The 26,403-nt window shown below is 46.9% G+C and overlaps 1 protein-coding gene across 1 annotated transcript; it reads left to right on the top strand.

Moving 5' to 3' along the window:
* Positions 1-1,834: 1,834 nt before the first annotated feature.
* LOC307076850 (connector enhancer of kinase suppressor of ras 2-like) lies at positions 1,835-26,242 on the top strand (the record flags this gene model as incomplete). The annotated part of the gene is made up of 22 exons (XM_079738031.1): positions 1,835-1,898; positions 5,357-5,520; positions 7,437-7,639; positions 8,680-8,785; positions 10,251-10,292; positions 10,426-10,545; positions 13,250-13,309; positions 13,451-13,519; positions 14,907-15,053; positions 15,482-15,615; positions 16,453-16,658; positions 17,523-17,606; positions 18,507-18,700; positions 18,821-18,869; positions 19,515-19,705; positions 19,824-19,897; positions 20,647-20,718; positions 21,046-21,116; positions 21,820-21,920; positions 22,457-22,976; positions 25,114-25,313; positions 26,201-26,242. The coding sequence occupies 22 exons, from the start codon at positions 1,835-1,837 to the stop codon at positions 26,240-26,242; spliced, it is 2,913 nt and encodes a 970-aa protein (XP_079594157.1).
* Positions 26,243-26,403: the final 161 nt, after the last annotated feature.

Below are 26,403 nucleotides of genomic sequence, written 5' to 3'. Positions count from 1 at the left end.
CACCTGGAAGAATAATTGCCTTGGTTCAAGGCTTATAACTCCTTATTTAACGATTTTACGAAAGGTCAACAGTGAAAATGAATGGGAAATTTACTTCCGAAACCAGAACTATTCGAAAAGGGAGCAGTCACTGGCGGTAGCTCTATCGACACTTTAATATCAAATAACCACATTGATATGAGAAGTAAACACACACATTGTTTAGCAGACCGTGGTACGTTTTTCAAAATATTTCACAACTTCAACTACAAATTATATTTGATTATGTATTTCCTTCTTTAATAGGTCCATGTATATTTCACCGTTGCTAAGCATATAATGATCGCTGTCAAGGAAAGTGGATTTTTTGCCGTCTTTCGTATCACTCCGCAAGTGGTTCGGTAACTTGTCAGCCCCAGCGTCTTCGGTTGCTAATTAAGCGACGCCTTTAGCGGACTATTTCTCTGCTGATCAACACTACGAATGCTGGTAACAAATAAATTGGAAAAAGACTCACCATGTGAAGTTATTTCGTTTTGGCAAGTAGCCGCGTAATAAGTGGGATAATGTAGGGGCTCGTCGGGGCTTATTTTAACGATAATGACCGGGGTTCTATACATTACATATCCCTTACATATATATATATATATATATATGTAAATATGTAATATAAATAATATATATAATATATATGATGATAATATATATATATATATATATATATATATATATATATATATATATAATCTGTTAATATAAAAGGATATGGTGAAATTAAGAAAGAACAACTTCATTTTAAAGCTTTACAATACAATTAAGGTAGGCTACTTAATATTATAAAGCATATTTATTTCCATTATTATTTGTTTACACATAAAGTACAATTTAATTTATCTCATTGGCCTCGTTCATCCCAGCATATTGTTGGCATGTCCTGGAGGAAGGTGTTCTTTACACTTTATATAATAAAAACATAATTACATTTAATAAAACAGTTGGCCTGTTGTGGATTGCGTAGGTTCCACCATAATTCACACAAAATAAACACACACAATTAACACCATGATCTCCGTGAAAAAAATTAATTTCAAACAATAATTTCAACCATTATTTATTTAGGCTACTTCAGTTATTAATTTTCATCCAAATAAAAAGGACATCATCTATACTATAGCTAACTAAACCTGCTTCTAAAACACATCTGTGCATTAAACAGTGTTTTGAGTGTATGGCACCAGATCAGAGTTGGTGTTGTGGTGCGTGTATGCTCCATCTCTACTACTCCACCATCGTTTCCACTCCACTGCGCTTTGTGTGATGGCAGCGTGAGCAGATACAAAGGGCAACAAGGCGAGGGGAACAAAAGAGAGGAACCAAGGGGGTTGCTGCGAGGAAAACATTCAGAAACACCAAATCGTGCAAAACTGCTAAGCACGGGTTGGCTTCGCAGTTATCCGTAGGCTGGAGCTCGTGTCTGTCTTTTGGGGAGCAGCGAATCAAAGCTTCCCAGACGCCAGCGAGGGGCAGCAGACTGTGCGTCCTCCTCCTCCACCGCGCACGGTCCTGTTGATGAATAGGGGAGCAGTAGTGGCACACCACTTCCAACATCTCCGAGTCTGACGGGAATGACAAATAAAGAATAAAGGAGCCCTTTCAGCGGACACACAAGAGCAGAGGAATGTACAGAGGTCCGTGTGGCTCGTTTCAAGCTCCCCAAAAACGGCATTTTTGGATTCTTTGGTGCTAACTGATTGCTTGTAAACACAGTGCACACTGCACGCCAGTATTTACTGCGAGTTGGGGTTTTTGGGGGTCTTCTTTTGTCAGGGGGGGGGGGGGGGGACAAACTTCTGCAATGGCACTGGTTATGGAACCTGTAAGCAAGTGGAGCTCGAGTCAAGTGGTGGACTGGATGAAAGGTAGGATCCTACCAAATATCACTAAATGTTCTTTAATTTGAAGTGTTTTGTGTATCATTAGAATCAACACTTTTGAGGTGAACGCGTTTGCACCTGCTGATTCTCCCTATTGTGCTCCCTGAAAGGATGTACGTTTTTGGTTAATTGCGCCTTTCAAAATCTTGGTAAACCTTTCAGTTTTAAGTCAATCGATACGTTCTCCTGCACTTAAGATGTAGGCATTTGTGAACCAGAAAAACTACGTTCCATCATCCAGTTATTATCTTGCCCTTGTGTTGCTGCAGATTTCATATCATACGCATTTTCAGGGAATCTAAGATAAACATATTTAACGCCACTCCATTAAGCTCTTCATTCAAAACGAGTATACTGGCTTTCTTAAATATATGAACTTCGAGTGTTTTGTGATTTGACCTACGCAACGACAGGGCTTTGAAAGCAGTTTACATGAAAATTAAATGATTAAACAATAATCTACAACAACTTGTGTAGGAACACAACTTTATCAGAATTATAACTACCAGCTGCAAATATTTAATATTTTATGCACTGAAGCAAAATAAGTCAAACAACTGTTTAATGTTATGATACTTTTCTTAAACTTAATTTAGGCTTAATGTTAAGCCTAAATTGACACACAACACAACACACATTTATGTGGAGCTCTACTTTTCTGTTGAATAAACAGTAGGCTAGATGATATCCCAATTACAGACTCTTGATACAGATAGGCCTATGTGGTTGAAGGAAAGATTTAAAGCCCGGCCATATTAAGGATGAAACACACAGGATATCATGTTTATTTTAAACCTCTGGCCAGCAAACAATCAGAGCTCGAAGATGACATAAGATAAATGATAGCTGCACTAAATTGTTTAATCATTTTTGGAACACAGGGTTTTGTGTACTTGCAGTTTTTCAAGTTATGTATTTATTCCTAGTATTTTGCATTGGGGATCCATAATAATATGCTCCACTGACAGAATAGGGTACCACTGACTGTCATAACGCATTATATGTGTTGATATGTATTGATGTTACCTCTGAACCCTTCTATTAATAATCCATTAGCGAACATGTTGTAAACATTCGTACACAAAGATCAGAGGCCAATAAGTAGGAGTTTGCTTGCAACCAGGTTTACATATTTGATCACGTTGCACTTGACAGTTCATTTGCCGGCCATGTGTGAGTGCAGCTGGAGTGTGTGATGTACGGTCGGATGTATACACACACATCAGGAAGCACTGACTGTAGAATCGTGTTCAACATCATCTGGGTTTTTACAAATATGTATGTGGGCTGACTGTATGCATCCCCGATCCTGTGCGGGAGGCACAGGATTGGTGGCTGGATGAGAGGCCATGTTGTGACATCACTAGGAGCTTCTTCGTGGCCGTCGTGTGATAAGTGGAGCAGAGACAATCCGTCCCCCCAGCTCAGTGACGGTCATTTAACGTGATGGATAGAAAGGCACTGAGACGCACACACACAAAGAGGTGCTGAAGGGGTTTTGAATGTGGTCTCACATTCATTCCCCTCCCTTTGCATCATTCTTTGATCAGACAGGATGCTTGCTTCCGCTTTATTTGCATATGTCACCAGGCATCATAACCTACATGACCTATACCCAGAATTAAATTCCCCCAATTACCTATTCCCAATTTCCATTGCCACCAAGATTCCGATTCCCTAGCCATTCCAAACGTCCACGGTTTCTGTTTCCTAATATAAATTAACATGCATCCATTTGTGTTTTTATTTGTTGGGCACCTGGATATTTTTTTTGGTGTAAAAAGAACAGAAACTCAATATGGTACGAATAATGTTGTGAGAAGTGTTTTGACAAATGTTTGTGCAAGATTGTAATCATAAGTATATTATGATGAATTCTTCAATCTGTTTTTCGATTGGTCAACAGGGCACTACCACTTTGGAAAATACATGTTTACAGTTCTAGAGCTACAGTGCACTTTCAAATAAAAAACATGTTAGCTAATCTGAGGATGTAGCGGTTTATAGTTCCTTAGAGTGCGTGGGTCTCATTGCGACCGCATTTGGGATGGAGAGATTACTTTGCACAGTTCATATGTTAATGGAGATGTGACCCTTTTAAGGACCATTTTTATTACTATTATTAATAAAGCATTGAAAAGTATCAGTTGAGTTTGATAAATGCACTGTGCCTCCTCAGCATGATTGTTCCTCTCTCTATGAAATAGTGAAGCATAATATTGTTGCTTTTAAATTTTTTCTTTGAGCTGAGAGAGCCAAGTTATTTTATTTCTATGGGTAAAAGATATGATTAATAAATAAGATTTGGCTTTAGTAAGATATTCTTTCCGTTGCTTGGACTTAGAGTGCTCTGAAAAGCACCCTGCCCTCTTGTCCTGGTTCTTGTTTGCTGGTTTTGTCCCGTTGTCGAGGGGGAATCCCTGCCAAAACATTGTGCTGGGGTTTCTATGGTTACGGCGGGAATTCTTCATTGACACAAGGAGTCTCAATTAACTTGGTAAAAAGGCAGATTAGTTAAGCCTAAACATTTGATAAGAACCATGAACAACCCAGATTTAGTGGGCAGCTGAACTCAAGCGGCATGCTTGATGAGCTTTAGGTCCACCCCAACACTTAACCCTGTGTAAATAACCTCTATCTATAAGTAGTCTGGGTACCGTCTTGTTTTCGTTAAAAAGGAAGAACACCAGTGAGGAGCCATGAACATATAACTGCAGAGCCTTTGTTTTGTGGGTCTTTTGCTCATCTCGTGTTCATAGATTTGAGCGCAACCTTTTTAATTAAAGCTAAAAACGTCCCCAGCAGCTTAGTCATGACTGAAATAGGTCATCTGGTAGAGCGAGGTCCAAGTGACCAAGGATCTCCACCACTCTCTCCCTTCATGAATCCACTCTGAGGTGGATTCATGAGGGGTAAGTGTGTCCTCATAGTGCTGACTTGGTACAGACATTTAGTGCAAATTAAAATGTATAGTTTACCTTTTAAGGCAACTTCAAGGGTGAAGATTTAAACTGTGCGCCCCCGAACACTCATGTTATATTAATATTACAAGTCATCATATTCAATCCTTAGCAGGAATATAGTCTACATTCAAAAATACAGTATGTTGGGTGTACTTAGTTATGCTATTTAAACTGGATGCCAGATGGATGTTTCCCTGTCTTTACCCTTTAGTTGATGAATTACAGTTTGCGCTGTGACTACTAAGTAAGTGACCATAGGCCTAAAACGGGACACCATTAAAAACATAACATCAATTTAGATCAAACAAATATAAATGTTAGAGTTATTATGACCAAGAACTTTCAGCCTTTTAAGACTTCCTTGAACGGAGAACGCCACAAGACTCGTTATTTGAAGTGTTTGGCACTGAGGGAATCTGAACAAGCCCCCATCATGACTCATTGATTCAAACGGCTTCTTATTCTGTGGCCGTCCCTCAGGCCTGGACGACTGCTTGCAGCAGTACACCCAGACCTTTGAGAGGGAGAAGGTCGGGGGCGACCAGCTCCTCCGCATCACCCACCAGGAGCTTGAGGACCTGGGTGTGTCCCGGATCGGCCACCAGGAGCTCATACTAGAGGCTGTGGACCTGCTCTGTGCCCTGGTGAGTCTCCCACAGCCTCCGCATCCTTCTTCTTGCTCCTCCCCATTGCTTCACTGTGATTGGTTGGTTCGAACCTGCCCACATGCATCAGGCTCACAGGCATCCCTAGAATCTAACCTTGCTTGGGAATGCTTTTGGGAATGTTGAGATCCGTGACGATGATTTATCCATGAGGGGGTTAAGCAGGCGTTCATAATGATCTATAAATTGAAATCAGGTAACCTCCCCCCAGCCGTGGAGGAAAAGGAAGATAACTGGTTGAAGATGGGCAAAATTAACATCATTAGCAACCAGTTTGAATTAATTAGAAGCAAAAGGCCTTCATGATAATACAATTCATAGAATAATTAAAATTTTTGATTAATCAGAATCAGCTTATATCCGATTCTGACCAGGCTTCTGTAAGCTTACTTATGATTGCAAAATTAATTGGGTCTTTCTGTAGTTTGTAGAAATGCTTCTTCTAAAGTGAACTTTAATAAGGCAGCAGTCACAAAGCATTTCAAATCCCTACTGAGAGTTGTAGATAAAGCAGTGTATTGGCCTGCATACTGATATGGATACAATCCAAAAGGAAAAACAGAGTAGTAAGCTCAGCAATGAATTGCAATTTTTATCAAATATCTATAAAAATAATCGGTTGTTGGACTGCATTACAAAATGACAGCCGTACTCTTCCAACCTATGATTGGAATAAACTTGAGGTTTTACTTATAATACAAGTATTGTTTAAGAATTGATGCAGACATACCACCGTAATATAGTTGTATTTATTTTCATTGTTTTTATACTCACATAATATGTTATTCTTTCATTCCTTATTAAAGTTATATCACTTTCGGTCTTCATTGTTGTTTTGACCTCATATTACATATTGATGCTATTGATATCTTCCCATCATGTAAACCACACTATCTCCTCGATAATGTTTCTTATTGATCCTTTGATGGAGATGCATTTAAGGTCCCCTGGTGTTGAGCATGCAGGAGTTAAAGTGTCACCTCAAAGATTAATTTTAGGACCGCTGGCACACACCCCTCCTCCTCGCCCAGGGATCTGACTCGAGGCGATGCAGTAAATAAGCAGAGTGATCGAACACAGGGGAAGAGTGGGCGGGCGAGGCGCTAGAATAAGTCATCATTCACAGCAAAGTTCTAGTTGGAGGGAAGTTGGGGCTGCTGCTGACTGGGGCGTGGATGAGATGCGTCCAGACAGCGGAGAGAGCAGCAGAGAAGAGGTCCAAATGGGAATGAAAAGGCGGGGGGGGTCGCAGATGTTATCACAATCTAAAGTCTCCCGATGCTGCGTGGTGCTCTGGCTAGAGCCCGGCGGCCAAAGCCCCTTATGTAACTGGGATTTAGCTCTAAGTCTCCAGCCACCCCACCCTCCCCCACCCGGACGCCCACCGCCCTCTCCGTCCCCACATTCCCTCCCAAGAAACGCCGACATGACAGACGGCCCAAAGGCCTGCTGCCATGTGCAGCAAGGCATTGTGGGTAGACTTGTTTGCTGCTCTCTCCCCTGACATGCAAAGTGACAGCTGGAAGGGATAGAGGTGTGTGTGTGTGTGTGTGTGTGTGTGTGTGTGTGGGGGGGGGGGGGGCGCAGAAATGGGATTGGATGTGTATGTGTGCGCAATGGATGTATCATTGGGTTTGTGCCATTTGTTTGTGCCTCAAACACACACACACACACACACACACACACACAAACCTACACGCGCGCGCACACACCCCACACAGATTTCCAGTGAACCCCACTCCCCTGTCGAACGTCGTCTAACCAACGAGCCAAAAAGCCCCCCCCCCCCCCCCCCTCTCGCCCCCACCCACCGCCTGCTATTCACTACGGGAACAAAACAAACAAAAACACATTTATTTCCTGTCAAATACCAAACGTTCCAAACCCTCCGCTAGAACTACGGGCTGGAGACGGAGAACCTGAAGACCCTGTCCCACAAGCTGCACGCCTCGGCCAAGAACCTGCAGAACTTCATCACCAGCCGGCGCCGCAGCGGCCACTACGACGGCCACGCCACCCACAAGCTGCCCAACGACTTCCTCACCTCCGTGGTGGACCTCATCGCCGCCGCCAAGAGCCTGCTGGCCTGGCTTGACAGGTGAGACTCACAGGAAGAACCGCCTGCAGGGCGTGCACCGTGGGGGACGCAGCGGGAGGTGGGCCGCTGGCACCACCCCGTCCCCGTTATTGGGGCTGGAACCCGGTGGGCCGATCCCTTGCGTCATTACCTGATGGCCTCCTTTGAGCGAGGCGCCCTCACTCCTATCACTGAGTCTCAATTCACTTTGATTGTTACTCTGGATGTCACCGCCTGCTGAATGACAAAATAAATGCATGCGACCTTATCCACACAAGTCTGTCGAAAGAGAACAGTATAATTGTAACATTAAATATGGCGGCGTTCCATTTGGCGGTGCCAGGGGTGCGCTGAGAGGCGGAGGAGACAAAAAAAATTAACTACTGCTGCGATGCCTGACTGAAATGGAGCCAAGTCCTAATTCATATTAAAGTTCCCACCTGTGAACACCCTGTGATGTGGGACCAGATGAGAGGAATCAACAGCAGTTTTCAAAGACAGTTTTCAAAGATCCATTGCCTCACAGGGACAGAGCACTAGTCTCTATACACTTAGATGCTAAAATGATATTGGCTGATCATGCAGATTGTTTTGGTGAATATTCAATAAATGTTTAATAAATCAATATTTGATACCTTAATGCTTCGAATATGTTATTCAGCAAAACTCTGCTATTAATATTAATCTTACTAGTCAGTTTTAGTGTTTTACATTAATAATGTGTGTGTGTGTGTACGTGTGTGCGCGCGTGCGTGTGGGTGTTTTTTGACTAGTGTGTACTAAGGAACTCTGTTTGAGGTTGCACATTGCATCGAAGATTGATGTTACTGTTTATCTTGGATATTTAGCAATCAGAACGTGCACGGCAGCATCATGTTTGTGAAGAAGATGAAGATGGCATACTAAGTCATTAAGATAATATAATATTGATCCCAGGGAAATTGGGTTCACTCTGACTGTGACTGATGTTTAGCTAACACCATTTGACGAACCAGGCCTGAGGCATAAGGTTGACTAATGACCCAGGCATGCATTAAGGATGATCTAATCGTTCATTCCAGGTGCTACTTCTTTTTCAGGTCACCCTTTGCGGCGGTGGCCGACTACTCCTTGACGAGGAATAATGTCATCCAGCTGTGTCTGGAGCTCACTACGATTGTGCAACAGGTAAACAAACAAACACACACACGCTAAGCCACGGGTCCTCTCAGTCAACTGCCCATTTAACACAAACCTATGCAAATGAGCGTTATATAATCTGGTCTTTTACTGAGGTCCATGTCTTGTATCCATGGTTTCTTCTTAGTTTTACACGCACTGCTTTTATTGTGCTTGGGTTCTTCCTCTATGTTTACCGATTAATAACACGGCAAGATTCACGACAAACTTAACCAACACCAAACATCAACAACGTTTGCCTGTTATGAAGAGTTTTCCGTTTTGCCAAACATGCCTGTCAGTGTGTGTGTGTGTGCGTGTGTGCGTTTGAGTGTATGTGTGCGTGTGTGTTTGTGTGTGTGTGTGTGTGCGTGTGTGTGTGTGCGTGTGTGTGTGTGTGCGTGCGTGTGTGTGTGTGCGTGCGTGCGTGCGTGTGTGTGTGTGTGTGTGCGTGCGTGTACGCGTCTGCCTCTTTAACTGCTCAAAGTGAGTGTACCCATCTCCCCTCTCAGACCACTGCAACAAAAAGCTCATCAAATACCTCGGGAAGATAATTTCTCAATACTCCGTTTCCCTTCCTCCCTTCCCACAGGCGATGGACACTATGTCGAGTGTCCGTCCTCGTAATAACCTGGATGCAATCAAATTGTGAGGCTTCAAAGTCTTCTCCCCACTCTGCTCATTATGAAGTGTGCAGCAAACATTTGCTTTGCTTAATCCTCAGAGGCAGGCCAGGTGGGCTGCGGGTGTTTGAGCGCAGTCATCCTTGGCGGAGCTACGCAGAGCTCTGTGCTGGGCCCCCCTGATGAGGCTTCTATCGGCGCTGGCTACATGTGTTGTGCGTCCACTGCTTGTGTTTACGGGCTAAAATTAGACTCATGGCGAACATCCCGACTCGCACAGTGGGTGTCGCTTTAAAGGGAGTTCTGAGGTATACAGGCAAGCTGGCAACATAGAAACACACGCTGGAGAGGAAAAGGCCTTCGACGTTCGACAGCTCGTTCTATTCAGACATAGGGTTTTGTATACCTGACTTATTTTATCCCTTCGCCTATTTATCGGGTATTAAGGTGATCTGTCGTTTCCAAAGGGAAGTCGTGCGTTGTGTCTTCGCCTGGCAGACACTGTCGGTTTGAAGCGTTGTCGGCGCGAGAGGAGGGGGGGCATGTGGGAGGGAGCGGTAGAAAAAAAAACAACCAGTTTGAGGCCGGGATGGACAGATATAGCAAGCGAGGGAGAGTGGGAAAGGATTCTGTGTTTTCTATGCTGGTGGTGACTCACTGGTGTTTGTCTTTATGCCGGGTACGTGTAGGCGTATGGGGGGGGGGGGGGGAGGGGCAGGTGCCAAACTGTTTTTGTCTCAGCAGCGCACATCCTGTCCACCTACACCGATGAGAACCCAGCAGTAATAATAACTGTATTTTGACACATTCCCACCGATTGACCCCCCCCACTGTGCTACATGTCTCTACAGGACTGCTCCGTGTACGAGACAGAAAACAAAATCCTCCACGTGGTGAGTTAACCCCTATGCCCGCCCCCTCCCCCCCCCCCCGCCCCTATAACATTCTTCTTCATTTCTCCACTGTTTCATCGTTGTGGCTGGACGGCGTCCCACCTCCTGTCTGAACTCCGCCCCTACCCCGTAGTGCAAGACCCTTTCGGGAGTGTGTGACAACATCATCTCCCTGTCGTCGGACCCCATGGTGTCGCAGGCGGCCCATCTGGAGGTGGTGAAGTTGGCCAACGTCAAGTCCACGGAGGGATTGGTACGTCCAGCTGTCAATCAGGCCCTCTGTGGGCCGGTTGGCTGCAGGCCTTAGGCTTATGTAAGGAGACACCTCTCTCACAGCTCTCTGTGGGACAGGATGTGTTTCTATCCTTCGGTAGAATTCTTGGATCATTTGTGCCGGTTATTTCACACCCTGTTAATGTGCCAACACTCCTAGAACATCAAAGTTGATTTTATTTCATCCTTATTTAGATTGAGCAACACCCTAAAGCAAGAGAGACCTAATAACGACAAACAATACAAGACATGATCAATGACATGTATGTATATACAGTATACAGTAATAAGCTGTATAAAAAAATACTTTGTGAGGTCAGTACTGGGCGCTGCTTGCTGAGATCAACTGGTGAGAGTCGATCCCTAGCCTGACCAGGAGACTCAGAAGCCCCACAACATGGGGAACTAAAACGAGTCAGAGAGACACGACAAACGAGTCCCTTCCCGCGTCCGACACACAGACTTCAGCTGAGGCCGCGAATGCTGCAGCATTTTCCCCAGGCTTTCCTTGGCTGGGTTGACACTTCGATGGATGACAGGGAGAAGAGGTTTAAACCCAGCACAAAGGAAGGGCTTATGCTTGCAGTGCAGATGCATGAATGCAAGCATTTTTATTATTATTATGATGATTATTATTATTTTTATGGATACGCAGCCGTGTCAGATATTGAATCCTTGAAATCCCTGGCCTCTATTTCTATATGACAGCTGGGATGCAGGCAAAGTACCGATATATAAATATACATCTAGGACACTTTTACCTGCAGGATGGACACAGTCTCTGTGTCGCCCTCCCTCCTGCACAGAAAGCTTCAGCTGCGACACTACTTTGACTTCAACCAGTTTGAAGTCAAAGAGAACCAACTAAAGAAAACATAAATAGCATCAGTGTCCTTTTGAGGGACGATCCGGAGACTACACTGAGTGGTGTCTTCCGTCCACGACGGAGCTGTCTTCATGTGTCCCACAACATGGTTAACATGAACTCATGGATTCAAGAAGAGATACAGAACCAGAGCGACTATTAAATATAGCTATAGGATACATGGGAGTTATTCATGTGCCACGTTATTAATAGTAATAAAAGGTGTTCATTAATGCATGAGGCCGGATGCAGGACACATTGAGGTGGACGGCAGAGCAGCACCGTCCCCTTTGAGCGGGCACATCGCCTGGAGCCCGCCACCGTCTCCTCCATCTTAGCGCTGACCTACACTTCTACATGACTAGGTTGCCGTGGGCTACAGTAAGCCCCTCCCCCTTGTTAACGTGGGTAGGGGCGGTGGAAACTCTCTCAGCCGTTCAATAAAACCTCAACGGTGTGCTGAGCCGGGGCGGTGCCTCAAAACAAAGCTGTTACCCTCCTCTCGGGACCTCGGCATGTGGCTGGTTTGGGTGTGTGTGTGTGTGTCTGTGTCTGTGTGTCTATGTGTGTGTGTGTGTGTGTGTGTGGATGTGTGTGTTTGTATGTGTGTGTGTGTGTGTGTGTCTGTATGTGTGTGTGTGTGTGTATGTGTGTGTCTGTATGTGTGTGTGTGTGTGTCTTTATGTTTGTGTGTGTGTGTGTGTGTCTGTGTCTGTTGTTTGGGTGTGTGTGTGTTTGTCTGTGTCTGTGTGTCTATTTGTGTGTGTGTGTCTGTGTGTGTTTGTATGTGTGTGTGTGTTTGTATCTGTGTGTGTGTGTGTGTGTGTCTGTATGTGTGTGTGTGTGTCTTTATGTTTGTGTGTGTATGTGTGTGTGTGTGTGTCTGTATGTGTGTGTGCGTGTGTGTCTGTATGTGTGTGTGTCTGTATGTGTGTGTCTGTGTCTGTATGTTTGTGTGTCTGTGTCTGTGTGTCTGTATGTGTGTCTGTGTGTGTGTGTCTGTATGTGTGTGTGTCTGTGTGTCTGTATGTGTCTGTATCTTTGTCTTTGTGTCTGTGTGTTTGTGTGTGTCTGTGTCTGGGTGTCTGTATGTGTGTGTGTCTGTGTCTGTGTGTCTGTATGTGTGTCTGTGTGTGTGTGTCTGAATCTGTGTCTTTGTGTCTGTATGTGTGTGTGTTTCCGTGTCTTGGTGTCTGTATGTGTGTGTGTGTTTCTGTGTCTTTGTGTCTGTATGTGTGTGTGTGTCTGGGTGTCTGGGTGTCTGTATGTGTGTGGGAGAGATTATTTGCAGGTAAGAGTTGTTTTCTTAGTGTTGTTCTGTTAGGTGGCGCGATGGGTCGCTGAACACGGCCCTAATTCAATAGCTTCCCTCTAATTGACGAAAATGTCATCCCGTTTGTTACTGGGGGGATGAGGTTAAAGTCCATTATGTGGCTGCTGATTTAATACAGCCCTGGCCTTCTCTGCTCCAGGACTGTGAGGAAGGCTTCTCATGCCTGCAGTGGATTTGGCTAAAGCTCCACTGAGGAATTAGTTTCACCATCAATTCAACTTTAACTCTGCATTTAGTCATAGTAATAATTTCCAAGAAAAGCATAAAATAATATATATTAATAAACAATCATATATATTTTATTATTATAATTATGAATATATATATATATCATATATATATATCATGCAAAATATATAAACTAAAGATTATATGAATAGCTACTTTTACCTATCAAATAAGGTAACTATAAAAAAGATACCTAGACATATTGACCTAGACATATGGGAACATAAACATGTGAACTTCTGTATTGTTGCACCACAGGGAATGTACATCAAATCCACGTACGACGGGCTGCACGTCATCACGGGGACCACAGAAGGAGTAAGTCCTACCTAAGCTAACCTTACCTCATTGGGCATGACCACAAGCCGTGTGGTAGAAGGTGTGGTTCCCAGTGTCCAGTATCAGTGGGTGGGTTTGTTAGTGCAGCAGTGTTTTGAACCGAGTGTCTCTCCCTCTCAGTCGCTGGCAGACCGCTGTAAGAAGATCCATGCTGGGGATGAGGTCATCCAGGTTAATCACCAGACAGTGGTAGGAGCTCTCATCACATACCATACCACGCCCAGAGGCTAACATGTGCATGTGTGTGTGTGCTTGTGTGTGTGTGTGTGTGTGTGTGTGTGTGTGTGTGTGTGTGTGTGTGTGTCCATGGTGGTTTGTGCAATGGTGTGCGTTGGTATTCCTGCATTGTGTGTGTGACTATCATGATTCTTGTTGCGTTGCGTGTGTGTGTGTGTGTGTGTGCCTGTGTGTGTGTAAATGAATCCCTCATGCAGCAGGACATTCGATGTCCTGGCCCACTTCTGTTCCTCTGTATTGATAATAATGGATGAAGATAATTCTTGAAACAAATAGATAACACTTGGTGAATTATACATTTATTTACTATTACTATTGAGTCGTTAAGTAGCCGGGGGGTCAGGAAGCCTACACGTATGCAGTGTAAACATGGGGGATCGAATCCAGTATAGATTCAGAATCTGAATCAGAATTGCTTTTATTACATCATATTGTAAAAGCACACAATAGTATAATTCTTGGGCTTGGATCCTCAACAGCCACAAAGCAGCAAGACAAAGTAAATAAAGATAAGTAAAAATAAAAATACGCTAAAAATAAGTAGCAGTATAGATCACAATAATAATAATAATAAACTAAAATAGGTTATAATAAGAGAAACTAAGACATTGGTAATAAGTAATAATAAGTAATGAGGTGTAGTAAAGTGTAGTGTTAAGTGTAAGTACCTTTCAGAGGGGAAACCCAACCTGGAATACAGCACTTCATTTTGCTCCCATTATGTCTGGTAAGGCATAATGGGAAAGCTTTCTCGTACGGTTGCATCGTAAAACTTTTCCTGTGAATTCCTTTGAGACTCTAAGACTGGGACTGAGGGCTACAGGGATAAAGTATTCAATTCAATTCAATTGTATTTGTGTAGCCCTTAATCAAGGTACAGTCTCAAAGGGCTTAACAGGCGTTATATTTATGACACTGGTCCCTGACCCTAGCCCCCCAGAGGGCAAGAAAAAACTCCCTTAATTAGCAAGGAGGAAATCTTGAGAAGAGTGGGGGATCCCTCCTTCCTGGGATGATCAGGAGTGTAATGGGTGCCATAATTTACGCAAATACATACATATATACAGGCAAAGCATATTCAATCGGTGAAGGGGTGCTGGCCTGTAAACTGTAAGGAGAGTCCAGGCATCCAGTCGCAGTCACAGCAACACGCTAGAACAGACAGAATAATGAATTAGAAGGGAGCAGTGCGTACTGGAAATGTAGACTGCTGCTAATTTAGCAACAACACAAACAAGCATGAACCAGCACGCATCGATACAATCAGAAACAGAAACATTATCATGATCAGAAAGAGGCACAAAGTAAAGTAGGGTGGACTGTGGCCGGTGTGTCTCAGGTGGGCTGGCAGTTGAAGAACCTTGTGAACTCGCTGCGTGGAGACCCCTCTGGTGTGAAGCTGACGCTGAAGAAACGGCCACAGAGCACACTCACATCTACCCCCGCGCTGCTCAAGAACATGAGATGGAAGCCCCTAGCGCTGCAGGTGGGTCTCTCGCTCTCTCTCTCTCTCTCTCTCTCTCTCTCTCTCTCTCTCTCTCTCTTCCTCCCTGAGTCATCACCATTGCTCGCTCTCGCATCGACACACCATCACTGACTCCTGTCTCTAACACCAGCCCGCCTCGAGCCTCCTCTCGGTCTGTCTCTCGCTCTCTCTTTGTTGTCTCTCTCTCTCGACGTCTGCCTCTCCCCATGCACTCTCCTCTCTCACTGTGGGCTTTTTTTAGGCCGATCTTTCTTCTAAATCTGGACTTAATGCGCCCTCCATCTGGTACTTTTGCTTAGCCAAACAAAATCATATTGTGTTCTTGAAGACTGAAAGGCACCATTTTCACAATCCTCTCGCTCATAGCTCTCTCTTTTCTCTCTCTCTCTGTCCACTGCTCCCTCTCCCTCTTTCCCTCTGATGAGCAGCCCATCTTCCCTCAGAGTCCCGGCAGTAGCGTTGCCACGCCAACAAGCACCCTCACCACCCCGACCAGGAGAGACAGCTGTGCCCTTCAGGAACTCTACATCCCCCCTCCCCCTGCTGAGCCCTACACGCCCAGGTACACAAACGCACGCACGCACACGCACGCACGCACACGCACACACACGCACACGGTCTTGTACATCTATATGTCTGTCTGTCTCAGCACCTGTCCATCCGTCTCTCTGTATGCCAGTCTCTCTAGCTAGTCTTCTGTGTGTGTGTCTTGGCGTCTGCCGCCTAGTGTGTGTTTCTATGTCTGTCTGTCTGTCCATCGGTCTGTCTTGAGCGTCTGTCCGTCCCGGCACCTCTCTGTCTGTCCATCCGTCTGTCTTGAGTGTCTGTCTGTCCCGGCACCTCTCTGTCTGTCCATCCGTCTGTCTTGAGTGTCTGTCTGTCCCGGCACCTCTCTGTCTGTCCATCGGTCTGTCTTGAGCTTCTGTCTGTCCCGGCACCTCTCTGTCTGTCCATCGATATGTCTTCAGTGTCCGTCTGTCCCAGCGACTCTCTGTCTGTCCATCGGTCTGTCTTGAGCGTCTGTCTGTCCCGGCACCTCTCTGTCTGTCCATCGGTCTGTCTTGAGCGTCTGTCTGTGCCGGCGACTCTCTGTCTGTCCAGCGGCCTGTCTTCGTGTCCTCATCCCGGTCCATGCTGGTGTCTGGCCTCTGGTCTGTGAGACCCTGAATGCGAGTGTCTCCAGGCGGCGGTGGCACCGGATGGTTCCTAGTTTGATCCCCGGCTCGAGTGTCGAGGCCTCACCCTGAGGGCTCCTGACGAGGCTCCCGCCGCCCTGCGCGGTGGACCCCGCCGTCGGTGTGTGGACGTGTGCACGAACGGTTGCGAGTCGCTTCGGATGAACGCGTCGGCGAAATCCCCTAAATGTAACGATTCCAACGTCCCCCCCCCCCCGCTGCAGGGATGAGAAGGGCGAGCTGCCCGTGGACGAGCTCCAGCAGGACGTCCCGCTGGCCAAGGGCTCCGAGTCGCCCAACTCCTGCCTGGACCTGGAGTCCCGCGGCCGGCGCTTCCCCCCCCTGGAGGAGGACGCCGTTCTGTACTGCTACGAGTACGACCACAACCAGCGGCTGTCGCCGGGCCCCCGGGGTAGCACGCCCACCTACGGTGAGACCCCAGCCCTGCAGACACACACACGCACACACGCACACACACACACACACACACACACACATATGTGTGCACACCTACATGCACGCGGATTCATACGCACGCGCACGCACACACACACACACACACACACATATGTGTGCACACCTACGTGCACGCGGATTCATACGCACACGCACGCGCGCGCACACACACACACACACATATGTGTGCACACCTACGTGCACGCGGATTCATACGCACGCGCACGCACACACATGTGTGCACACCTACGTGCACGCGGATTCATACGCACGCGCACGCACACACACACACATATGTGTGCACACCTACGTGCACGCGGATTCATACGCACGCGCACGCACGCACACACACACACACACACACATGTGTGCACACCTACGTGCACGCGGATTCATACGCACGCGCACGCACGCACACGCACGCACACACACACACATATGTGTGCACACCTACGTGCACGCGGATTCATACGCACGCGCACGCACGCACACGCACACACACACACACACACACATATGTGTGCACACCTACGTGCACGCGGATTCATACGCACACGCACGCACGCACACGCGCAAAAGCTAACTCGGCCCCTTCCGAGACTTAGTTACCACCCTACGTTGTTGTTCTGTCACGGTGTTACTGCTGCTGTGTTAGGATTCTGTAGGTTATTGGCACAAGCGGCTTTCATCAATTCCATGTTAGTTTGTGTGTGTGTGCGTGGGTGCGTTTGTGCGTGCCCGTGTGTGTTTGTGCGTGCGTGCGTGCGTGCGTGCGTGTGAGAGACCTTGGGCTCGGCGTGCTTTCCCGTACCGAGCCTGTATGCGCTGTGTGCCGCAGGCAGACTCAGGCCCATCTCAATGCCCCTGGAATACAACTGGGTGGGAGACGAGCCGCTGAAGCTCAACAGAGAGAGCAGGAGAGGTGAGTGGGAGAAGGAGAGGCGGAGAGACGGAGAGAGAGAGAGAGAGCAGAACACAGGGGCTGATGGGTTGTGGGTGGATGTCTCTGGATGTGGCCGGGGGGGGGGGGGTGTGTCTTCACCTCCACCCCTCACTCACAGCTAGCGGCAGCCAGTCGGGGCTGATCACATGCTGGATGTCCACCTTTTCCCTGTTGTCCGTTGCTATCCCGCATGGGAATCGATCGCCTCCCCACGATCTCCACTCCTCCTCCTCCTACTCCTCCAGCTCTTCGTCATCCTCCTCCTCTTCACTTCTATCCCACTCTTGATGTTCTCTCTCTCTCTCCTCTTCCTCCTCCTCCTAATTTCTCCTCCATCTCTCCCACTTCCCTCTGTCACCTTCTGTTGCTGATGCTGAAGGTATGCTGTTGCCTTGGTTACCATCTATTTCTCTCCCCACATCTTGTCAGTTGCTGCTACAGTCGGCGTGGTGTGTGTACGTGTGCATGTGTTTGTGTTTTTAGCGAGTGCTATGACACCAAACATGCTCTTTTCAGCTGCTGAGTGACGTATGTTTTGCCTTCAGGGCTGCTGCAGATATTAAGCTTGTTTATTTCCTTTGCATTTTAACTGCAGGATGTGAAAATATTTTATTTGAAAGACTGTCTGGCATCAGCCTCCATTGCACATAAAAAAAGGAGAAAAACCAAGATAAAAACTGAGAGTTGCATTAAAAGTTGCCCCTACTACGTCACGACGAGAAAGATGTTAAGCGATCTAAATGTAAAGATCCGTCATATAAAGAAAATGAAGGAAACTAAGGTGTTTGTATCTGTGTGTGTGTGTGTGTGTGTGTGTGTGTGTGTGTGTGTGTGTGTGTGTGTGTGTGTGTGTGTGTGTGTGTGTGTGTGTGTGTGTAGAGAACTCCCTGCTGCGCTATGCCAGTGAGGACCGCAGCGCGGGCCAGGAAGACTACATGTCCGCACGCAGCCTGGGCCACGGCCGGCGCAAGAGTGACAAGGCAGCAAGCCCCGCCCACTACACGCTGGTGCCCGCCCTCCAGATGGACGTCTCCATGTCCACGTCCAGCTCTGACTCCGCCTCTCTCTACAAGGTCCCCACCACACACCCGAACGTCCCCGTTGATGAAGTCACACATATTAAGACGTGTGTTTACACAGGAAATCCACGAGTCCCATTGGACCTCGTTATATCTGGCTCCTCCCCTTCACAGGTGTTCGAGCGCTCCTCGATCCGCTCCAGGTCCAAGAAGAAGAGCACAGGTGAGACACTTTGATGTTGCTGCCATGAGAAGGCAGGTGTGGATGAGGCGGATAGAGTACGAGTTAACACTGTATACTTTGTTTTAATAAAAACAATATAGATCATTATAAACAGTAATTCAGCATCAGGGCCTTACCTATCTAATAGCAGATTCGTATAGATATCGTATAAGATAACGTATATTTTAAATACTTTTCTAAATTATATTTGATGTCTTTATATTATATTTGATGTCTAGTTAAGTCCATAATTAAATGAAATTAAATTAAAAAAGAATATTTGTATAGCTCTTAATCACCGGTACAGTCTCAAAGGCCTTAACAGGCCATATATTTATGACACTGGTCCAGGACCCTAGGCCCCCAGAGGGCAAGAAAAAATAATTAGCAAGGAAGAAATCTTGAGAAGGGAGGCAGAGTGGGGGATCCCTCCTTCCAGGGCTGATCAGGAGTGCAATGGGTGCCATAATTGACATACATACATATACATGCATAAGCCATAACCATCCCAAAAAATACCAAAGCATGTGCAGCATCCTACTTTAGGGCGTAGGCTTCTAAGGACGTTGTGAGAATACCTTTTTTCTATGATTATTACTAGTACTACAAAGGCCCCGCATTGAGACGTTGTGACCTCCTTTCCAGTCCTCTCCGTGCCCGAGAACCCCATGTCCCTGATCAGTAAGAGACGCATCTCCTGCAAGGACCTGGGCCAGGGCGAGTGCGAGGGCTGGCTGTGGAAAAAGAAGGACGCCAAAACCTACTTCTCCCAGAGGTGGAAGAAGTACTGGTTCATTCTGAAGGGCAGCTGCCTGTACTGGTACCGGAACGAGGAGGTGAGCACGCTGGGCGAACAGGGCCGCCAGGGTGTGTCCAGAATAGAAGGAGAGAAAGTAGACTAGAATGAGCTGAGTTGGTTGTTCAGTGTTTTTTTGTTATCTTTTTGTGTCGCAGGACGAGAAGGCGGAAGGCTTCGTGAGCCTCCCCGAGTTTAAGATTGACCGTGCCACCGAATGCAGGAAGAAGTTGTGAGTGTTACACGTTACACATCGTTGCTCCCTCAGAGCCAGGTAGAATAAGGATCCCGTTAGCAGTGTATTATAAAACAACTGCAAATTGTGCTATTTATGTAGAATACCAGCACATTTGTATTGCCACAGTTACCAAATATGTAGCTCTATAAATATATAACTACACTTAATGTTCCAATGAAAGACATTTCAAATGTACAAGTGCACTGACATAGCAAGCCATTGAAAGCTAATCATTAAATGGTGCCGACTGTTATTACTTTTGTGATTTGGATTGTGTTGCGTGTATCACTAAAAATATTGTGATAATCATAGCAATTGGTGCTGTAGCTGTCAGCTAGGCAATTATACATTCGACACATAATTGCTTTTATATTAATTTTAGTCCCATTGCCTTCCTTCGTTCTGCTTTGTATTCCCATTCTAGTTATTCATACCAATTTCCAATAAAAAATGAGACGCACTTTCTAAACATGTCTCGGGATAACAACCTGTTTGTGAGGGCATGCTAATACTCTGGGTATGGTTTTAGGATTTTCTTTCTAATTTGAGCGAGAGAAATTAGCGTAAAATCTCCTCATCAGTGCTTTTAGAATTCATTCTAATTTGAAATAACGACGATGCAATTAGGATCTCACATGGATCACAATTAGCAGATCAACAAACAGGCCCCTCTCCTCCTGATGCAATGTTCCTCCATGTGTTGCTCATCTCCATGACGCCCCTTTCTGCACATCCACCTCCAGTGCCTTCAAGGCCTGCCATCCCCGAATCAAGAGCTTCTACTTTGCTGCAGAAAACGTTGATGACATGGTCCGGTAGGTTTGGTGTGTGTGTGTGTTTGTCTGTGTCTTTGTCTCTGTCTGTGTGTGCTTGCGGGTGGTGAGAGAGGTTTATGCAAAGTGGTTGTGACGGAGAGGCGTGTGTGCCGATGTGATGTGTGTGCGTGGAAGTGAGGCGTCAGTGCAGGGTCAGTCTGTGGGTCATGGTCAGCTCTGTGACGGTTGTGTTGTGGTTGTGTGTTGTGGTTGTGTGACGGTCATGTTGTGGTTGTGTGTTGTGGTTGTGTGACGATCGTGTTGTGGCTGTGTGCTAGTCGTGTTGTGGTTGTGTGACGGTTGTGTTGTGGCTGTGTGGGTCCGCAGGTGGCTGAGCCGTCTGTCGATGGCCGCCGCTGGCTTTGCCCCGCAGCAGGAGAGGGTCCCCCAGGACCAAGGTGAGGCCAAGCACACACACAAACACACACACACACACACACACACACACACACACACACACACACACACACACACACACACTATGATAGTGCGAGTTACTGTCCCACTTGCAGTTAGAATATGAGGCTGCGTTCGTGTGCTATCGGTCCTCAGTAATATGATTTAAATGTAACACTGTTCCCACCGCCCACTCGAAGCACCGTTTTAAACCGACCCTGAGATGTGTTGAGAGATCCTGTGGACATGTCGCCCTGGACGAGTAGGCGTATATCGCGGCGCAAAGTTGTTTACAGATTCCTCCCTTGGCTTTAGATCTAGTGAAAGTACAGCTTAAGTCTGGACTAAATGCCACGCAACAAACAAGGTCAAGTATGCATCATCTTCCAGTCTGGCCGTTTAACAAAATCAACTCTTAACACTTGGACACAAGTTTTATTACTGGGAAGGAGTAGGCTAATTGGTGTGTGTTGGCTAACAACTTAAAGGGCGTTCAACTCCCAGACCAAAGGATCTTGGTTCAAAACTCAACCCCTAACCCATAACTGCTTATTGATAGTTAGGTATCTCTGCGTTGTACTGTGCATGAAAGGGTCTGCTGCATTTCTAGATAGTCATGAGACTATTAACTTGAAAGATGCGTCTCATTCTAGACATGTGTGTCCCTCTGTGCCGTTGTTAACACCAATGTTTCCTTGTTGTCAGACTACTGGAGTGAGAGTGACCATGAAGACACAGAGCTGAACGCGGTGCCTAAACAGGACAGCCCACCTCCACCCTACGACACGTACCCCAGACCCTCCTCGGTCAGTCTCTGTGTGTGTGTGTGTGTGTGTGTCTGTGTGTCTGTGTGTGTCTTTGTGTGGGTGTTTGTGGGGGTGGGTGGGGGGTTTGGGGGGGGGGTGTGTGTGTGTGGGTGTGAGAGTGTTTGTGTCAGTGATTAGTGAGTGAAGATGTTTGATTGTGTGTGTTTGATTGTGTGTGTGTGTGTGTGCGTTTGAGTGAGTCACTGTATGTGTTTGATTGTGTGTGTTTGATTGTGTGTGTGTGTGTGTGTGTGCGTTTGAGTGAGCCACTGAAAGTGTTTGATTGTGTGTGTGTGTGTGTGTGTGTGTGCTTGATTGAGCTACTGAAAGTGTTAGATTGTGTGTGTGTTTGATTGTGTGTGTGTGTGTATGTTTGATTGAGCCACTGTAATTATTTGATTGTGTGCGTGCGTGGGTGGGTGTTTGATTAAGTGCACACAAAGTGTGCTTAATGTATGATGCACCAGATGTACATGCTGATTCCTCTTGTTTCCTTTAAAATAACAAACCTCTACCAACCGTCGGACTGGACGCAGGCGAGCCCTTACATGGAAGCCAAGCACAGCCACCGCTCCTCCTCCGACACCTTCCACTCCCGCTCCTCCCATGAGGACTACCGCCTCCCCTCCTCCCAGGAGTACCTCCCCCCCTCCTCCCAGGAGTACCTCCCCTCCTCCCAGGAGTACCTCCCCCCCTCCTCCCAGGAGTACCTCCCCCCCTCCTCCCAGGAGTACCTCCCCTCCTCCTCCCAGGACTACCAGGAAGGCAGCCTCAGCAACAACAACGGCAGCGTGTCCCCGGGCGACCTCCGCCACCCCCGGCCCGACCGGCAGTCCACGCTGCCGTCCCACCGCACCGCCCTGATGCTGGAGAGTTACGTCCCCGCCCGCCTCCCCCCGAGACCCTCCCTGGACGGGGAGGGGGGCGGCGGCGGGAAGCACCGCAGCTTCACCCTGCCCCGGGACAGCGGGCTGCACGCCATCCTGGCGGCCGCGGGCAACATGGCGGAGCGGGAGGAGCCGGGGGGCTACAGGATGGAGCGCCCCGCCCACGGAGGTCGGTAGCTACACAGCACACACACACACACACACACACACACACACTCGATGGGTTGATGCTCCATAAAAACCACAGGGACACTCGCACCCCTACGGCTCAAGATTTACTTTTACATTTAGGGGGTTTTTGCTGTTGCTTTTATCCAAAGCGGCTTACACCATTCGTACACACATTCACACACTGAAGGCGGAGTCGACCACGCAGGGCGACGGCCCGCTTGTCAGGAGCAGCCAGTGAGGCGTCTCGCTCAGGGTCACCTCGACACTCAGCTAGGAGGAGCCGGGGATCGAACTAGCAACCCTCCGGTTAGATCACGATCAAAGAAATGGTTGCATGTATAGAGAAAACTGGATATGAATTTGATCCCATCCGTCACACTTTTGATTTAACACGCACAGACGTCCTGATCGCCACTGTGAGCGTGTTTGTTCCACACCGTAACTACTACCAACTAAATGTGCGGCAGTGTGCATTCAGCACGTGCACTTAGCAGTGCACGTTCAGGTGTGCTATCGCCATACGTTTGGCCTGTGTAGCTAGCCGGCGCGGTGCGTGGTGAGGTGGTGACCGTCACGTGTCTGCCTGACTACACTGGAGCAGCCCCCGAGGGCCCCTCCCGAGGAGCCCTCACGAGGAGCCCTCACAAAGGGCCGACATAATGAGGGAGAGTCCCAGTGTCCTGATTCACAGCACTTTAGCAGGGCCGCACAGCAGCTCTTTCCCTTATGCCTGCTCACCATTTCTCTTCCTAGCTACTGATCTCGCTCTCTATCTCTTTCTCGGTTTTGCTGCCCTCCCATCTCTCGCCATGTTTATGTTTCGATCACCTCTTTTTCGACCAACCCATTACTTACCCACTCAATCTGTCTCCCTCTATTAATGGATCTCTTTCTCTATCCATCTGTCTCTCGCTGATTCTCTCTACCCATGTCTCTCTTTCCCTCCCAAGCCCCCCTCGCACCCGGCTCGCTCTCTCTCTCTCTCTCTCTCGCTCTCTCGCTCTCTCGCTCTCTCTCGCTCCTTCTCGTGTCTATCTTTATATTTGTATTTCTCTCTCTTCTTCTCCCTTTGTAACTAACTCTCACTCTCTCTCTGTTTGGTTCTCTCTCTGTCTCTCTCTCCTCCCCCCCTTCTCTCTTCTGCTCTTTCTCGTCCTCACCCGATATATAAAGATGTCCCCGTGCCCCGGGGCTCTGTGATTGGACGGTGAAGCGAGCAGGAGCCCTTTCAGTACACATTAGCTTTGGATGAAGTCAAAGCATTGAGCCCCAGGGAGGCGGACCCTTTTCTCTTACCCCCCTGTCCCCATTGGCCCGCTGCGCCGCCATTCACTTTCCCTGCCGCTCCTGGTTCAAAGCAGAATGGAGTGTGTGTGTGTGTGTGTGGCCTGATTCCCAGGACAGACCCAAAGTATTGTCTCTTACTGTGTGTCTCCAATGTAAAGGAAAGATTCCTAGTGCAAGGGATTCCTGGCTCAAGAGCTCCAGAACTCCTCATTATTATCACTTGGAATTGCACATGATCATCACTGATTCAGATGTTTGATTTATGAATCCATCGTTATATATATTGGTAAGAGATGTCGTGCACAGACGCTTTGACGTTGGGGTCATTAAGGTTGCATTAAAATGCAAACATATAACTCCTTCCTCTATGCTCCAGACCTGAAATGCATACCAGCTATAATCAACACAATAAGAAATTAGAACAAAATAAAAGTTTTTTATGATACAGATGTTGATTTATAATTGCAATAAGCAATCATATTTAATTCATATCCCATTCCTTACCGTTGGCCAAAGGTGTCTTAGCACAATGTAAGATTCCGCTAGAGGGCAGTATTTATCAACAATCATTCAGTGCTTTACCGCCCACCCCTCACAGACAATGGTTTTAGATGTTTCTACCGGGGACTAAGTTAACAAAATGACATTCTGACATGGCATTGCATTTCATTGGCTTATCAGTAGTATCACTGGAAAACCTGAGCAGACCATTATAGTATATTGATGAGAATATTGATTTTTATCCGTTATTTTAGCCATGAATTTGTGTACGGTCACTACTTTGAATCTTTTGTTTTTAATCATAAACTTTTTCTCCTTCCAATTGTCCGCCCGGTGTATCTGTCTAGACGGTGGGCGGGAGCGCAGGCTGCAGGCCGACTCTCTGGGGGACCTCTACCGGGCTCTGGAGCGGGCCAGTGTGTCCCCTGGCGCCGACCCCAGGCCCGGCGCGCGCCTGGAGTACAAGCGCTCCTTCGTCCGGCGCACCAACGACCCCCTGCTGAGCGAGAAGCTCCACCGGCTCCGCGTGCTGCACAGCTCGCTGAAGGTACCGCTAACAACGCCTCGCTGAGTTTAACGTTAACGATAACGATAAATTATGCATTTCTCTTGTTAAATATATTCAAACATACTATTCAAATAGTATGAAATAGTACTTACTGCAAATAACAGTAAAGTTAATAGTAGCACAGGTGCTGTCAAATTAATGGACATTTGCAGTCATTAAAGGACGAGTTCATGGTTCTTCATCCTTTTTTAATATTTTGAGCCTAAGAGAATAATGCGGACAACATTTCTTTTAATTGGTCCAGTATCGAACGAGAACGCTGCAGTTGTAATCTCTGAAAACTGCCTTAATGTTATCTTTTAGGGCAGGGGTCCCCTTTCCTTTATTTTTTCTCAGTAATCATTTTGTGGGCCATAAATCTGGGCCGGGTTTGGCCTGCGGGCCGCCTATTGGAAACCATGGCTTAAGGGCGACTAAGCCTGTGATCCTACATCCTTTAACGTACTTGTTTTGGACACTGACCGGCTCTGATTATCTTCCATCATTATGGAACAGATCCCTACAGAGAAATACAACTATTTTCTTTACCCTTCGCTGCTCCGGCTGTTTGTTATTGTGTTCAACCAAGTCTTGCTCAAGAAGAAGTCTCGCTCTGAAATCTCAACTCTCCTTCACCAAATCTTTGAGATGACACTAAGCAATGATTTCTGTAGTCCAACACAACCAACTCTCCTCTCTCCAGCTCTAACCCACGTTTCAACCATTCCCTTCCTCAAACAACTCAACTATCGCAAGACTTTTCTTTGAGCGAGACTTTGTTTGACACAACAAACCAAGGTCGAGCAAAAGGTAAAGAAACGAGATTTATACTCTGTACCTTTTCCAAATGGAGAGTTCAAGTTCAGATTTGAACCCTTGCTTTGCAGAGTCCTCAGCCCAGAGATCCATCGTTGGGATTCTTTGGATAGAGTGGATAAATCTTCCCCACACCACTGACTGACCTATGCCTCGGTCCATCAGCTGCCCTGCAAGCCAGTCAGCCATCCTGCCTACCTGCAAATCAGTCAGTCAGCTTTACCCTTCCTAATTGCAAACAAGTCAGCCACCCTGCCCACCTGCAAACCAGTCA

This window comes from Pollachius pollachius (assembly GCF_949987615.1).
Source record: "Pollachius pollachius genome assembly, chromosome: 6".
In the NCBI taxonomy this organism is placed as follows: Eukaryota; Metazoa; Chordata; class Actinopteri; order Gadiformes; family Gadidae; genus Pollachius; species Pollachius pollachius.
This window is presented reverse-complemented; position numbering and strand designations above follow the sequence as displayed.